Source organism: Diuraphis noxia, unplaced genomic scaffold (genome assembly GCF_037042655.1).
Source record: "Diuraphis noxia isolate RWA-SAM2 unplaced genomic scaffold, SU_Dnox_SAM2 contig0002, whole genome shotgun sequence".
Lineage (NCBI taxonomy): Eukaryota > Metazoa > Arthropoda > Insecta > Hemiptera > Aphididae > Diuraphis > Diuraphis noxia.
Window position 1 is genome coordinate 86,345,978 of NW_028301712.1, and position 18,444 is coordinate 86,364,421.

The 18,444-nt window shown below is 30.8% G+C and overlaps 1 protein-coding gene across 4 annotated transcripts; it reads left to right on the forward strand.

The window, feature by feature from the left end:
* The first annotated feature begins 794 nt into the window (after positions 1–794).
* Positions 795–17,854, forward strand: LOC107171140 (uncharacterized). Of its 4 annotated transcripts, none has more exons than XR_016190129.1 (6): positions 795–948; positions 1,968–2,009; positions 7,151–7,186; positions 8,226–8,288; positions 9,659–9,823; positions 16,192–16,359. XR_016190129.1 is itself a non-coding variant. In XM_015521368.2 (6 exons), the coding sequence occupies exons 1-6, from the start codon at positions 870–872 to the stop codon at positions 16,656–16,658; spliced, it is 327 nt and encodes a 108-aa protein (XP_015376854.2). In that variant the 5' UTR covers positions 795–869; the 3' UTR covers positions 16,659–17,854. The 4 variants fall into 4 exon arrangements, 2 of the variants coding, with proteins under 2 accessions (XP_015376854.2, XP_089074812.1); XR_016190128.1 differs by having other exon boundaries at positions 9,659–9,799; XM_015521368.2 differs by lacking the exon at positions 16,192–16,359 and adding an exon at positions 16,600–17,854 and having other exon boundaries at positions 9,659–9,706.
* The last annotated feature ends 590 nt before the right edge of the window (positions 17,855–18,444 follow it).

Genomic DNA, 18,444 nt, shown 5'->3' on the forward strand with positions numbered 1-18,444 from the left:
TTCTAGGATTGATATACTTAGAAATTGATGAATATTGGGATGCGATGTGTAGAAAAAAAGAGAGCTTTCACGAGTATTTGTAGTACGCTGCATACTATTGGTCATTTTTGCCCGACACATTCATTTTGGATTTTCATATAAACTTTGAAGTATCTCTTGATTTTAAGGCATTTAACGTACCTATACTAAATCGCTACGTGATTTATTACTATCATAGTAAATCGATAAAAGTACCAGCCTTAAGATAAAATGTTCGTAAACTCATCAAGTAAAAACCAAATTGTGTTTAAATAAACCTTCACACCATGTGTGACAAATATATATTACATTTAATAAGTCAGTTAATAAGTCATTTAATATGTACCAACTTGAGGCTCACCTATTATAAAATAGGAAACAATCAGAACATAGAACAGATAAGAAGAAATCATTTACATGAGTCCGGGACGCAATCGACTAACTCCGCGCATGCAGTAATTGTTAGGAGAGACAGAGAATCTCAAACAATCGTTTAGGCTGGGAGACCAAGAGCTATGTAACTTCCTTCCTTTTCATACTACTTACAGGTGGTACTCGAAATGGCATACTTATTTGCTGTAACATTCCCAGTAAAAGTTACCAGCATAATAATTTTGTGACTTTTGAATGTTACATCACTGTATTTTACCTGATACGTAAACAACAATATATTATTTACTAACATTAATTTTACCAAATGGTTTATTCAGTTGCTCTGGATGCACATATTATGGTTTTTATTTACAGAAGTACCCTTTAAATACGTTGTCAAAAGACATTTACTTAAATCCTTACTTTATTTTATTCAAAGCTGTAATTCATTTATAATAGATACCTTCCTATCTTTAATCATGATTAACAATTTTAAAATGTTAACTTTATGTTTCATGCTTTATTTTGTAGGTTGTCATTCTAATGGAGAAAATGATGGTAATTATAATTTTATTTTTACTACACGAACAATTATTAAAATTAATATTTATAATTCTAATTTAAAAGCATAAACTTATTGTTATTTTATTAGATAATAATCTAAATATTTTACTCACTCATTCGTTCATAGATAGGTATATACAATTTATTAGAAAGTATTAATGTAAATGATTAACGCCATTAACAATTACAATTTATTTGAATAAAAAGTTATTTTAGAAATTTTAAGTACCCACGAAAAATAATTTTAAATTATTACGATTATATAACTAAAATTGTTATACTTGGTTATTTAATATGTAATTTCATCCAAAATTGAACTTAAAATAACTATTAAAAAAACTGCGTTTTTATAGGTTTTAGAATTTTTTTATTACAGAATTAGCTACTTAACTATAAAAGTTAAACTATTCATGAAATGTTAGTAAATAAATAATTTGGAAATTTCCAATTAAATAAAATATGCTGTTAATATTTGAAATTGAAACGGTTATAAAATTAAAACGAGCCTAATATGTATTATTAATATTTTTCAACTGCTATTATATCAACTTATAGGAAACCTTATATTAAATTTTTAAGTGATTTTACCCAATGAATAAAATTATAACGACATTTGTAAACTAAAAAACTAAAAAAACGAAAAATTTAAAATGTCAATGAATATTATGAAAATTTATCAAATATAGGAATCGATAAATAAAAATATGGTATACATTTTTAGTTTCTTCAGTTATTCCTTTATGAATAACAGTATATTATAATAAGAATATCGGTACAAGAGAAATCGAGTTTATTATATTATTATCCTTATCCGAATACCTATATTTATATTTTAATTTGAAGTGTGTAATGAATAGGTGAAATATTAACTACCAATGTTAATAATAACAAAAAATATCCACTGAACCCATAATATTATATTGGATATTAGTAAGCTGGTGTGACGATCGTTTAAAATTCATGAAGCCCTATCTTGAAATGTAAAATAAACACATTTTTTATAACTTATATAGGTACTGATTTAGCGAAGGAAGAAAAATACAGAATTTGCATGGGTAAGTTATTTGATTTTAATTTAGAATGATACATCCAAGTTGACAACTTTTCTACAGCACAATTATTACTTATAAAAAGAATACATCAACATACAATATATCAATTACGAATAAACAATTTTTGTTAAAATTAAATTTAAAAACATTGATTCTTCATTTTTAAGTACTTGAGACATATTAGATGTATTATTGTAATATTTCTCATTAAAAAAAAAATACAAATGAATTCTGCACAGTTCTCGGACGCGTATATTATGTTTCGCGCCACCCGGCAAACGATCACCCTAAGGGTTAAGGTGGTGCGACTGCGCGACGAAAGTTCGCGAAGTTGTCAGCGCCACTGTTTTCGTCGTATGTCGCCGCCGAAACCTCTGCCCAGTTGTGACCAACGTGGCTTTTTTTTGTTCAATGGTTAAATCGCGTCCGCGATATTTTGGCCCCGCAACTTAATATTGTCGGCATAAATGCGTGGTCAGATTCCACGATAGTATTATCATGGTTGGGTGCCCCCCACGAAGAATTAAAAATTTATGTGTCGAATCGAGTGTACCAAATTCACACTTTACTGCCGGATTGTCGATGGCGGCATGTTGTCACGGTCAATAACCCTGCCGACTGCGCATCGCATGGCGTAATGCCGGCTGCCCTACCGCAGCACAAATTGTATTGACACAGCCCACAATTAGCGTACGGCAACCCATCGAAATAGGACGATGCTCGTTCGCCGCTACCGTTGTGTGACCTGCCCGAACTTCGACCAGTGTCCTGCGCCGCCTATGTTGACGAAACTGAAGCCGAATGGTTTAATAGTTTTTCTAATTACGACCGTATGTTACGAGTAATGGCGTATATGCGCCGTTTTATTGCCGCCGGTATTCAAATTGTCGACAGGTAAACATGTTTCGTCGAAGCCGCTTGCCCGTTTAGCGCCCTTTATCGACCCGGACGGCGTGATTCGCGTCGATGGACGACTGCGGCATTCTTTATTAGCGTATGATTGTAAGCATCCGGTTTTATTAGCTAAGCGTTCGCATTACGCTTATTTATTGTGCACCTGGTGACGTATCATGCCGGCCCACGAATTCTTACCACGCTTATTTCACGTCGGTTTTGGATTGTATCGATTCGATCGGTGTTGCATAGTATCATTACAAACTGTTCGGTATGTGTGAGGTTTGATGCCAAGCGTGTTTAGCCGTTAATGGCAGATATACCCGATACTCGTGTCCAACAAAGACGACCTTTTGAGTGCGTCGACGTGGATTATGCGGGCCCCTTACGCGTTTTCAAAATCTATACTGCGGTCTTCATTTGTTTCATTACGAAAGCTGTCCATTTGGAAGTAGTGACCGACCTGTCGACCGACGCCTTTCTAGCCGCGTCGGTGCTGATAAGAAATTACGCGCGCTTATTCATAGCCCGGAAGGCCGGGCCGCTATCGCTACTTCGCGTGATATTTGTGAGTGGCATTTCAATCCACCTAGTGCCCCCCCCCCCCCCACTTCGGAGGCTTTTGGGAAGCGGCGGTGCGTTCGACGAAGTGACTTTTAATACGAGTCATAGGAACACATATCATCACGTACGAATAGTTTACGACCATATTAGCGCGCGTAGAGGTTGTATTGACTTGGTTCGAACCAGACGTTTTGTCACCGACGCCAAATCAGACAAACCGTGTGGTTCTGAACTCCCGGGTGTCCGTAGTCTGACGTTGTTCATCGTCCCGTGGATGTCTACGCCCTGGACGTGACTATCGCCAAGTATCACATAAGTAGTATGTATTTGTATGTTCTGAGCACCTTTTTTACAGGGAGATTTCATTAGTTCAAGGGGGCATTTCTACATGCTCCACCGTGTAACACAAATTCTCAAAAACCCTAATGTATGTTCTAAGCACCTTTTTTACAGGGAGATTTCATTAGGTCAAGGGAACATTTCTACATACGTCTACCGTGTAACGAAAAAATCTCAATATTTTTTAGACAAAATTTTATGTTAACTCAGATTTTCCGTGTAACACATATATTGTTCACCTATGGTAACCCCTCACATTAAAGTATTTACTGTGTACAAACCAAATTTTTTTTTTTTTTTTTTTACCAAAATTAATTGTAAACTGAAATAATTATTTCAAGTAAAGAACATAAATTATTTAATATACTTTTTTTATTATTATAAATAAAATTACACAAGTTTTTTAAAACCACTATCTATTATAATTGGATTACAAAAACATCGTAAAAATTCGTTAACAAAAGATTGTAGTATATTCGATCATTGTATAATCTAACGAACGTTGAAGTATTTCTAAACTCTATTGCATATCCGTATGATAATTTAAATTTAGATTTTTCAAAATCTAAAAAAAAAATTTTCATTATTTTTGTGTAACAGACGATGTAGGTACACAGTTTTATAATGTGTTATACTTGTTGAGATTCTGTGTTACACAGTGAACGTGTGTAGAAATCTCTTTGTAAAAAAGGTGCTCAGAACATACATTAGGGTTTTTGAGAATTTGTGTTACACGGTGGAGCATGTAGAAATGCCCCCTTGAACTAATGAAATCTCCCTGTAAAAAAGGTGCTCAGAACATACAAATACATACTACTCACATATTATATATCTTCAATTTGCTGTCGCATTAACAGCGTGGAGGACCCAGTTCTGTCGCCTTTTCGTATCAACGCATCATTCTTGGTTGTAGTTCGTGATCAGTGGTAACGTTAGCCCTGTCTTGTTTTTTTTTTATATTGTAAGCTCCATTTTATGGACGGAGCATTTATACGTTATATTAGTTGTCCCTTTATAATTATATTCGATTTTGTATATTTAGGGTGCGCCTAATATTATTTATGATATATTATTTCGTATTGATTTTTTTGTATTACAATACTGTGTGCACATGGTGCCATAAATAGTCTGTTTATATATTTTTGTGAACCACGGGGGGGGGGGGGTAACCTTACCCCTTACCCCTACTTATATTAAGTTAAATTGTTGGTAATTATAATAATACATATTTGTAACAGAATATGTATTTATAATGAAGAACATTGCAAGCATTGTAACGTGGTTATAGTAATTTTTACTAGTTAAAATTATGACTATAAAACGATATAACAATATAACTATAAAACTAACTATATAACTATAAAACGATCGTTTTATTAATATAACCCTGTCGAGGTTTACCGAGCGACGTGTTTTCAGATTGCGGCACAAATTTCGTCGGTGATGATAAGAAATTACGCGCGCTTATTCATAGCCCGGAAGGCCGGGCCGCTATCGCTTCTTCACGTGCTATTTGTGAGTGGCATTTCAATCCACCTAGTGCCCTCCCCCCCCCCCCCCACTTCGGAGGCTTGTGGGAAGCGGCGGTGCGTTTGACGAAGCGGATTTTAATACGAGTCATAGGAACACATATCTTCACGTACGAATAGTTTACGACTATATTAGCGCACGTAGATGAGGCCGTTCTAAACTCACGTCCGCTCACCCACGCATCGGCGGACCCGCACGACCTCGAGTGTTTGACTCCTATAGTCGTTTTTTAATAGGTCAACCGCTACTCGCCGTTCTGCCTAGATCGTGTCCAGAATCCGTCCGTAGTTTGTCAGATCGGTGGAAATTAATGGACCAGTGCCATCAGTCCTTCTGGAGCCGTTGGTCTTCTGAGTATCTGATTACGCTACAGGAGAGGTCCAAGTGGACCAATGGTGTCCCTAATGTGAAAGTGAATGATATGGTCGTAGTAGTAGACAACCAAAGCGCGACTAATATTATTTATGATATATTATTTCGTATTGATTTTTTTGTATTACAATACTGTGTGCGCATGGTGCCATAAATAGTCTGTTTATATATTTTTGTGAACAACAGGGGGGGGGGGGGGTAACCTTACCCCTTACCCCTACTTATATTAAGTTAAATTGTTGATAATTATAATAATACATATTTGTAACAGAATATGTATTTATAATGAAGAACATTGCAAGCATTGTAACGTGGTTATAGTAATTTTTACTAGTACGGTAATTTAATATTTTGATACTGGATTAGTAAACAATTTTTTGCCACGCTTGCGCCGATAATCAAATTTTCAATGCTGATTATTGAAGCATTGAAAACTATACTATATGTAAATTGTAAAGTAAACGTTAATAACGGCTAAATAGAAGGGTAGAAATCCTGCTAAGCATTAGAAAAGGTCGAAAAAAGGTCCAAATCAATTAATCAGGTATACAATATGTAATTTTTCTCGGTACGTTTTTTCGAACATACTTATATCAAGGTGGGTAATTCCTGTGCACTGTTCTATGAAACAATTTGGTAAATCTAGATCAAAAACAGCAATTATTACGGTTCATTTTGAAGTATCATATCGGGCGATACCCGTTTGCGAACATTTAACCTTTTTTGCGACTCGTTTGCGTACAAATGTTCAACTCAATTGCGCACACGAATTTTTAATACCTTTGATAAATGACCCAAAACGTATGACTCGTTTGCGCACTTAAACTATGGAAAAAGTCTACTAAAACTCAAAAGAACTAACAAAAATAATGTTTAAGATTGTATTTCTCACTTTTACAGGCTTAGGACTGTCTGCATACAACAGGCGTGATTGAAAATGTTTTTTTTTTTTTGTTAATTTAATATGATTTGTTATACAAATGTCTGAAACATTTACGACCAAAACCTTTTGAGATTACGTGAATTTTATCGAAATTTGCACTGCAAGTTACAATATAAGTCTAATTTAATAACTGTACGCAAACGAGTTGTCATTTTTCGGGTCATAATTTGTATTATCTGGGTTTCACGTTTTCCAATCTACGCAAATGAGTTATCAGTTTACAGGTAAGAAATTGTGTACTGTGCGCAAACGAGTATCTCTGATCATAACATGGATATACGCGTTTTCAGAGGTGATTAAGGCGTTACAATAAATATTATGAATAGTTCATTAGGGAAAACAATTTAATTTTGGTTGAATGTCATCTCTGAACTACAGCTCGTTAATAATAGTTGACAGTAACTGAAATATCCCTCATCCCACCCTTTCCACAGAATATATTATTATACATAATACATATAATGCAAATATTCACTTTTATTTATGATCTAACATTTTACAGATGAAATGGCATCATTCTATTTAGCAATGAATGGAAGTAAGTTGAACTATTAAAACTGTTGCTATTGCTATATAGTTATGTTGTTTTGGTTAATTAATAAATATAAAATAAAAGCGTACTAATTTTATATGACTAACTTTGTCATAAAACTAAATATTTAATATTTAACTAATTAGAAACATCCAAAATATGTTCATTGATTACAAACGAGCTGTTGATAACATGACATAGAAAGCCAAAAAACAAATAATAACTGTCTCACTGTAAATGCTGTGTCTATCCACCGCAAATGATCACTCTTGATACAAAAATAATGTACATAAAAATCAATATTATACAAAATACTTAAGGCCTGTTCCCAAAAATAATACGATGCTAATCTCCTGCATCTCTTACTCCTGTTTGTTGTGTTTCACTAGGGTTGGAATTACCTATATTCATGTGTAATCATCAATATGTATATTTTTAAAAACCAACAGTGTTCTTGAATTTTCTAAAGCCAAACTATTATATGATGATGCACTATTATTAATGTTCTTTCTGAGATACTTGAAATGATAATACAAGTGACACGTTCTAGTTCTCTGTCAGTTTCTTGAATTTATATTTTTATCCCAATTATTCTTATTATATGACATTCGATCTTCCACATGTTTTTCTTGTATATTGATTAGGTAATTAATGTGTTTTTGTGTCAGCTTGCTGTATATACCACACTTGTTTTTCCAAGCTCATGAGTCAGGATCTGAGATCGACTATCTGTATTTTACTGCATGATTATTTTTGGTGCTTTTATCAAAATGACCAAAATACTAAATCGATAAAAATTGTGCAACCAATGTGGTTTTTACACTTCAAAAATTGAATGAAATATTTTAGTCAGATTTTCTGTCCATTACGAAAAATTAAATTTTATAGTAATACTTAATTACATTAGGCTAAATTATAATTTATTTTTTCATTGTGTTTATGTACACAAGTATATATATACACATGTTTGTGTTGGTTATACTGAAATATTAAAACACAAAAATACTGAGTTTTATATATAATATAGTTAACCTTTTTATATCAGGTGAAAACGGAATATACTTGTATGTACCCTCATATAAAAAAAGAATGGGACATTTTTTGAACAGTAAGTATACATTTCTAGTGTTATATTTCAATATTTTATAATTTATAACCTAACCTAACCTAACCTACTATACTTATTAGCAAGGCTCGTAAGTCCATGCATTTGCATAACAATCTTGCTAAGTTGTATTTAATGCTAGATGACATAGAGTCTTATCTTACATCTTTTTGCATACCTATTTGGAGGTTTTTTGCCTATTAGGAATATTTATGCATATTTCTCTTTTATTGGGCACATATACATGATTTTGATATTCCTATTAATTTTATTATATCAATATGCATTTTTTTATGGAAATGCTATGAAATAATCAACATTTTTCGAAAAAATAAATCGATCGTTTATAATTTTTCATTTTAATTGTGACATAAAAAAAATAAAATAGGTATAACTATAAAAAATTAATGGATAATGTATGTTATATTTCAAAAATTGTTTATGATTTTTTAGTTAAGCATTTTTTAATTGGATGAATGATTGTTATATACGGCACATATTAAATTTATGTAAATAATTGCAGCGTCCCCAAACATTTTCAATGGATATCCGCTTACATGTTGAAAGATTAATATGTGTACGTGCGAGCGTGTATGGATTCATCTTATCATTCTTATATCTTCGGACTCGACCTCTCTGACATAGTATGACCCATATACTTGATGATTTAATAAAACTTATCATTGGAATAATTTAGTCACTTTACACACTGTCTATCTATTTTAGTCGTGACCACGCTAATGGATTTTTTCCATTTAAAATTAATTGTGTTACCTTTTACCCATCATCAATTGTTTGAGATTGTGCTCTCCATAATATATATCCTTGACGCGGTTTACATCGAGCGAGTACTAAAGTACCTATATAAGCACGATAAAATTTCAAAATTTTTTCAAGACCCTTACTCATTAGAAGTAATAAATTTTTAAAAAATATTTAGATAATTACAAGTAATTATGATCAAATGATCAATTTTATTTAGCGAAAATAATGCGATTCCAGAAAATGTTTAAAAACCTGAATTTGAATTTGGAAAACAAAACAAGATAATAATATGATAATACGAATAATATAAATATAAATATTATAAAAAATCATTTAATATAGAATAACACGAGTGAAAAATTTGTAATCACCTAACAATTTACATAATAATTTTGGAGTAGTGAGGTAGGGATGATGGTTTGACCACACACCGATTATCTTTTCGAACTTATTCTGTGACGACTGACGATTACTTGTCCGAGTGCAGCCTTAGTGCAAACACCTAAAATACTTCATCATCTTTAAATTTTTAAACGTTTTTAATTTATGTATATTTTTTACAAAAGGAACAATGAATACTTAATTAAACCTTATTCAAATTGTTTCAGATACATTTTTTTCTAAATATTTAAAAGAATATGGCAATAATAAATCAAGTAAATGAATGTTGTTCGGATCTAGAACGTTTCGGCGCCGACAGTTCGGCATGGACGTTTCGGCGATAAGTCAATTCCACGATATTTATTTCGGTGCGTGACCATTTAGGCGATACGGTAATTTACTTATGTCTGTAACATTGTCTCACCGTATGGCGTGTGGTATAGAAATGTTATCTTTATTACTATAAATTATCGTTATTATTACTACACGATAAAAAAGAGTCGCGATAGTTGATATGGATGATCGGATGGACCGTAGACCGGTCAGATAATTTTATAATTTTAGTTAGGTAGTTAGGTTGGTTAGTTGGTTTTGGAGTTTCTTGTTTTTTCCAAAAGCGTACATTTCCCTTTTGCCCCAATTTTCTTTTCTGCCAAATAATAAATTGTTTGATTCTCTTTTCCACCAAATAAAAAAAGTTAGTGTAGTTATTATCAATCAGTCATATTAATATATTAAAATACAGTGTCCCACAGAGATCTGGCAAATTAAAAAACTTTTGTACTAATCAATATTAAAAGAAAAAAAATTTATGAATATAATGCATAGATCATTCTTTTCAAATCTCAGATTTAAGAATTTAATACAAGATTTATTACAAGTTTGTCAAGATTTATCACAAAAAAAATATCCACTAGAAAGTCAAATTAAGTGTTTATGAGTGTTTGAAATTTAAATTTTTACAACATTTGATTTTCACTAGATTCCTCATTTAGCGATTTCCTTATTTTGGTGTAACTCTAAAACAGGTGATCGCAGATACTTGAAATTTTCACTTAATGTTTATATAGGCATTTTATATATAATAAATGCTAAAATTTTCAAAATATTTTGATTAAATTTGAACTGTTAACTGACATTTTAATTTTCAACTTTTTTAGTTTTTTTTTCTATTATTGTCAATAAAATATTATTGTTTGCGTCAAAAAGCTTGAAAATTTAATACAGGGCTTCCAACATATTGTTTCAATAGCAGTTGAAAAATATTAAAAATACTTAGGCACGATTATTAAACATTGATTCGATCAAAAGTTATTTCATTTGTCAGAATGTCTGCAGACATCCGTTGGACATTCCGTATTATAATATGACTGATATGTATATTGTATATTTAATATTTAAATATTATTCAAATACTAGATTAACTTTTTTGATTTGGTGGAAAAGATAATTGGGATTTTTTTGGTATTTTTTAATGAATTTTAGTGGTTGAATTTCTTTTCTAAGTCAAAAAATGACCGATTTATAGCAATTTGATTTTATGTTATTTGCATGGGTACCTACCTATAACAGATTATAAAATACATAGTTGGTGATAATAATCTGTAATACCCGTGCAAATAACATAAAATAAAATTGCTATAACTTGGTAATTTTTGGCTTAGAAAAGAAATTCAACCACTAAAATTCATTAAAAAATACCAAAAAAAATAATTTGTGGTCAAAAATGGATTATACTAATTTAAAAAAAAAACACTGCTGTGCACATGCGCAAAATTAACTGTCAACAAAATATTCTAATTATTTGAAAATGTGTATAATAATGTTTATTAGTTAGCCGAAAAAGCAGAATTGAAATATATGAAGCCTACACATAGTTATTCAGTGTTTCCACTTATCGTGATCACACTGTATATATTTGATAAATTTAGTGCGGACGAAACTAAACGGTTTTGGCGATGTCGTAAAGATTTATCTTATCCTGCTCAAATACACACCGGTATACATGATTTCAAAATGTTCTGATAAAAACATTTTCATGATTCTGAAGTGGCTAGAATAGAAGCGTTAATGAGCTATTAATGAGCTTTAATGAGTATGTGCCAACGAGCTATTTTAACAACGGAACCCACGTCTCATGTAATTAACCAATCAGATGCAGCAAAGGTATACACAGTGCCTATATTTTATTTTTCTAGTATTATAATAGGTTCATGGCCTATTATACTGTCTCTGCTCGGTCAGTGCAGTAATAAATAACCATTTCAATTTATTCGGTGGTTTACAATCTTCTAAAGCTCTAAAACGATAAGTACGGCGTATAAGGAAAGTTAAATAGTTGCTCCACATGATCGATTTTTTATTGGGCCTAGCAATGAAATATATTAATACTTGGTCTCAAGTTATTAAAAGATTCGAAAACATGGTACATGGATGGAACTTTCAATGTGGCGCCTACTCTATTTTGCCAAGTTTATGTTATTTTAGCTGAATTTTTAGGGGGAGTGCAATTTATTTATGCATTACTACCTAACAAAAAGGGATAAACCTATGTAAAATTATTTAGTATGATTAATCAATTACAACCTGATCTCCATCCAACATCAGTTTCAAGTGATTTTTAAATTGGTGCCAATACAACAATAACAAAATTAATTTGAAAATATAAATATTTTTGGAATTTATTTTAATTTAAGTCTAAATTTTTTGAAAAAGTTGGAGAGTTACATAATACATTGTCAAAATATAATAATGAAGCACATTTTTGTGTTGTGACCAAAACCATAATCGCGTTGGCGTTTAAAACCATTTTGTGATTTAGATATGACTGCAGATGATTTGGCAAACGAACTTCCAGATGAGCTTTTACAATTATTTGAGTGGTTTGAAGAATTTTAAATTGTGAAGAAAAATCGACGTATATCGGACGAAGAAAACCACGATATATTCCCTCTGAGATGTGGAATATTCACCAACAAATATTAAACGATACAGACTGTATAATAATAGAACGAACTATCATGCAGAAGCGGCAAATCGACGATTAAATATTATTCAAATGGTAGGCACTCATCCAACGATATGGACCTTCATTGGGAATCTCAAAAAAATTCAAGCCGGACGTGATACGTACTTAAAAATCTTATGTCGTGAAATAGTCCTCCAAGGAAGTTGAAAAAATTTCATGACACATAGGTATAAAAGAATAAAAAATTAGTAAACAATTATGATGGGCAAAATAAAATGATATTTTTAAGAGGTATAGCAAATAATATTGCCTTAAAATGAAATTGTAGGTATTTTTTTTTATATACATAGTATAAATAATAATGTTAAACCTATATGTTTAAATGTATCAACTATAAACAATTAGAGTTTTTTTGATGTATTTATTTACGAGTTAAAAGGACTGTGATATATTATTTATTTTACTGTATCAAATTATATTATAACTAATAATTTTATTTATTTACTATTTAAAGTGACGGTGGAATTTCTACATTTTTAACTGTATATTGTTACGTACCACGATTAAAGATAATATGGTTGCACAACGAAGCATAATAAAGTGACTCTTCGAGTTTCCTTGTTATCACAACAAGTAGAACCGAGAACTGGCGCTCCAAACGTTAAAATATTGAATCACAAATTTGAATAATTTTAATTGATAATATTATACTACCTTTCATCATATTATCTTCATATTACTAATTTAGTAATTTATGTATGTTATAAAAAGTATTAAAAACACAGAATGATAGATACTGTAAGTCTGTAACACATTTATATTTTATTTATATTATGTTTTGACACAAATTAAAAACAATATATTTTTAACGATTAATTAATAAAGTACTTAGGTACGTCACTTTCTGTATGTAATGTAAATTATAATTTTAGCTAACTACCTACGAGTTTTGATAATTTTTTTTTAGTTTTATTTTGTTTTTTATTCATCTGATTTTTAATATATGTATACTGTCTCATTCTCATTATGACAAACGTACTACATATATCAGTTAGCATATCAGTTTGATGCACGTTACATTCAAATGTCAAAGTAAAACACCAAAAGTAGATATTTCTTTACTAGAAGTACAATTAACACTAAAATTACGAATCACGAAATCACAATAAATTGTAAAAATCGTTGAAAAGTTCGTATTTTTAATCACGTTTACTTTTTCATATTTTCGCGGGAAAATATTGTGCATTGTGCATATTATCACTGTTATCACAGAACATTATTGAATTCAGATGCCTAGTACTTAATTCCATAGACCTTATACTCAGAGTATAAGGTCTATGCTTAATTCATATTCTATGAGCGCTAGTGAAAGTTTCTAGGGTATCGTTGATAATAAAAGAATTTATGAGCTCCATTAAATTGTTTCTTATCATAGTTCGTTGGGCAACCATATTATCTTTAATCGTGTTACGTACCCTATTAAGGGGGTCGCAGCAGACGAATTTTTCAAGCGTTTTAGACCAATAAGCGGTAGTAAATTACACATACTTTGGAATGTCCGATTTTAATTTTTTATACATGTATGAACTCTTTGACAAAATGTCTAGGTTATTTAGGAAGTCGATTTTCAATTTTCAATTTTAAAAGACCTTAAAATAACGATTTTTTTTTTCAAAAATTCCATGAAATAATTACGTTACATTTGTATTTATTTTTGGCACATCTAATTTTAAATCGAAAAAGTGATTCCTAAAGAGCATAGTCTAGAAGTTTATAAATTCAACCATTTTTTCAAAATTACAATCGGCCTTCAGGAAGTATGTTTAATTTACTACCGCTTTTAGTAGTTTTTATAGCATTGCAAACATGAATATTATATTTCACTTTTCGTAAAGTATTGACATGTTCCTGCGCGTGCGAGAGTTTATTTCTGCGGCGGCTCGCGGCTGCCGACCGGCCGTCATAGATTCTCGGAAGTCGGAAACAATTAGCCGATAAAGATTATTGGATAGGTATAGAACATTACTAATGGGCGACAATAATAATTATATTTTTCCAAATTTAATACAACCCACATATATTTAAATTTCAAGGAAATACAAAGTATAATAACACTATCAATATTTTCGTTATGTAAATTACGATCTAGATTATGTAAGAAACCTTGTAATTTCAAATAATAATAAAGTTTTTAAAAAATATTTTATAAGAACATTTTTAAATAAGTGCATGTTAAATTTTATTAATTTTTTATTGTATTTATTTTAATAATTTGTGATGTATAAACTATAAATTATATTATAATTTACCTAACGAAAATATTTATATTTAAAAATTTTTTAAAAAATCAGCCTTTTGACTTAAATAAGTGTTTTAACCATATAAATTTTTCTGAAAATCAAATTTACATATTGGCTATATTGAATATTTCGAGAAAAAAAATGTATCAATTTTTAAGTTTTTTATTTTTTTATATGGTTTTAGAATTAATTGATTTAGTAAATGAACGTGAGTTTCCTTTTCCTATCGGGGATGGTTTTTAACACTACTTTTTTAAATAATTGTATTTGTATAAAAATGTTAAGCAATGTAATAGTTAATAACTATGAAATAACAAAGTGATTCTCTTGTGTAGTATAATGTAATTGTACATTTTTGCGAATTGCAGCGAAAGCCGAGTAGTTAGTAGGTAATATAATAGTAAAAGACACGGTTTAAGATATACTATATATATAATATATACTAATATATAATAATAATAATATAATACTAATATATATAATACTAATATATAATATAAACGATATATCTTAAACCGTGGTAAAAGATAACGCGCGCAATTGAACATGATATATTGCCATTTTAATTAGGTATACGTAGTTCTGGGAATTCGTAATACTGTCGACGACCGAATGTCCGTGGCACGCGATAATGGATTACACACACTAATGTTCATTTACTACACATAGACATAGCCCAAATGTTCATGTTATGTGAATTGCCTAAATATTACTCCTTAAAACATGATACGCTGGAGCCCCCTTAATATACAAAACATAGTGTACGTTTCTACTGAGTGGTGATATAACTAAGTAGGCAATTAATATAAAATAGCATTCCGAGGTCATTGCAAAAAGCGTAGTGAACACCGTAGATAATTAATCTATAAAAGCATTGTCACACGTCTCTTCTCAGGAAAAAGTCTCTTGTTATTCACAAAGGTTGTGAATCGACTAGAATAACCAATTACACCAGGAGACTCAAATTCTGCCTTGTGCCAGATTTCACCACCACGTACTACCACCTAGTCCTACGGATATGAGCATATATTATAAGGGAGACCACGGAAAAAGCTCGTCAGACGGTTTTTAAAATATGACACACACGGTTTTTTTCTAAAATGTGAGCCAAACGGTTCTTAAATTTGAACTAGACTGCTAGGGACATTTAAGACACTTAGAGGCAGGTCGTAAAACCACTCATTGCCAATTAAAACAATATTTCAGAGTATGGTCGTAACACCGCTCACCAACACCTTTATAGCATATAAACTGTATTTTTGTATCAAGTTTTAATAAATTGTGAAAATAAAGACATTATTACATTGTATACATCAGTATTTCATCTCTACTTTGATTTATGAATCGACGTTCAGTCGGGACGTAACAATATAATATATAGTTAATAATATTACCAATAAATAATTATAATTATTTTGGCTTATTTATTGATTTAAAATTACTTATTATGTATTATAATACGTTTTTAAATTATATTACAATTTTTTTTTAGTATTAATTTTCGCCGAAATGGTCACGCGTTGAAACGGACATCGTGGAATATCCGCCGAAACGTTCGCACCGAACTGTCGACGCCGAAAAGTATCATTCCCTATTACCATTGTTAATTATTGTTATGTATTATTAATATAATTAATAACATAAACGTATTATATAGAAATTTATTGTTAACAGTATAAATCGTAATGACGGACATTATAGTTCTACTCGCTAATAACCGATGGACAGTCCTCACCGATCGTAATATGATACTTATGATTATTGTTAGCATAAACAGACAACAGTATACGTGTAATATCATATAATATAAATGCTGAATATGCAAAATATATGAAAAACGTCATAATCAACTAAAATAAAAATTAATTAATTTTATTAAACTTTTGTTATTTTAAAACAGACAATCCAGATAAACCACTTACACCAATAACGTTTTGTAATGGAATCCCCGGAAACTAAGAAGATTAATTTTGTATTACGTTATAGGATGAGGTATAGGTAAATAATATAATTTAATTTAATCTTTTGTGATAGTGTGATGTTTTAATCAGTTTAGGTTTAGTTAATGCTTTTTATCTTTGTTCATGACCAAAATGTATTCAGTCAACGTCAAGCAAAAAGTGGTTATTATTATTCATTTTGTAATATCATTTATACAGTTTACAATTTGAAAATACATATTTTTTTAATAATACATTTTAATCAAGGTTGTTTACTATAATATTATATTACAGCTATGTTTGTTTTTAAATAAAAAAATTAATTTGGTATTTCCAAATGGTTTGGTAGTTCTTTATTTATTTTATAAAAGCCAGAAACATTTAATTGTATAAGTAACCTCAAACTATCAGATCAATGTGTTAAGAACCCTAAATATTACATATATCTGTATAATAACACAGAAACATGGCGGAACATACAACACTCATCTTGTTAAACTTCAGATTACAATAAATGGATTAATTAAAATAATTTTACACAAGCCAAGCTTACATTCTACTGTAAACTTGTTTAATGAATTTAGAATATTTAATTTAAAAGCACTTTACTTTAAGAATGTATTACTTCACCTATTTAAAACTAATATAACTATGTTTAAACCACATCATTCTTATAATACAAGATTAAAAACCTTAAGTAATTTAAATTTTTTCAAAGTATGGATCGATTTATGTAGAAAATAATAATCACTATTTATTGATATCACGAATTTTAAAACAAAACGAATGTTGATTAATTACTTAAATGCTTTATACCTAAATAATTTCAATCTGTAAACAATTTCTCAATTTTCATATTTTTTTCATTTATGTACTGATTATAAAATTGAGCAATAACATTAAAGTTAAGTTTTTTTTATTATATTATAAATTTATATAATTGTACTATAATTCCTCATTTAACTGACTGTTTTGAATTCATCCACCCCAAGCACAAGCTCTGCTTTTTGGGGAGGTATCAAATTTTATTATTGTATACTTTATAGTTGTTCGCGCCACGCAATTCATATCGCAGACGCTTATCTGCGTGACGGCGACCGTCCTTAATTATCATATGCAAGGCATGTAATTAATAATATTGTATTATCTTTGTTTGTTCTTTCTTTATGTGTTGCCTTAACAGTATCAATAATAACGTATAATCATTATTCATTACCTTTTCTGTTATGTTCATATTGTCGTTCTATTGTTCAGCCCTGTTCTATTGTTATTCGCTCTTTTTTTCTTTTCGTCTTTATTGCTACTACAGCGGACAAACCCTTTTCCATGCGCTAGTGCAGCCACGGTAAATTTACAATTGCGACCAATGTTCATATTCTATTGTTTCAATAAGCAGTTGTGCTGTCAATAAGTGAGTCTTTTCTTGTATGTATAAAAATATCCACATTCACGGTATTGAATCCGCATCCTTGGAACATACGTATCAACTTTGGGTGTCCTCCGTCGACATTACGTACATTTTTGGCCCTCTTTACGGTTATAAGATCTACCACAGCGTCGAAGGTTGGTGACTGTCAGTTCCGCGTAAGTCCGCCAGCACCCGGAGTGGGTGTGTGAGAGGCCGCCCAGGTCGTCGAGTTGGTGACTGCCAGGTCCGCTTAAGTCCGCCAGTACCCGGAGTGGGTGGGTGAGAGGTCGCCACGGTCGTCCAGATTATATTGGTCGCCGGCAACCCGCTCACGGTTCCACTGTCTTAATTTAAGTTAATTTTAAGATTTGTCCCCCTGATTGTACTCTCTACGATC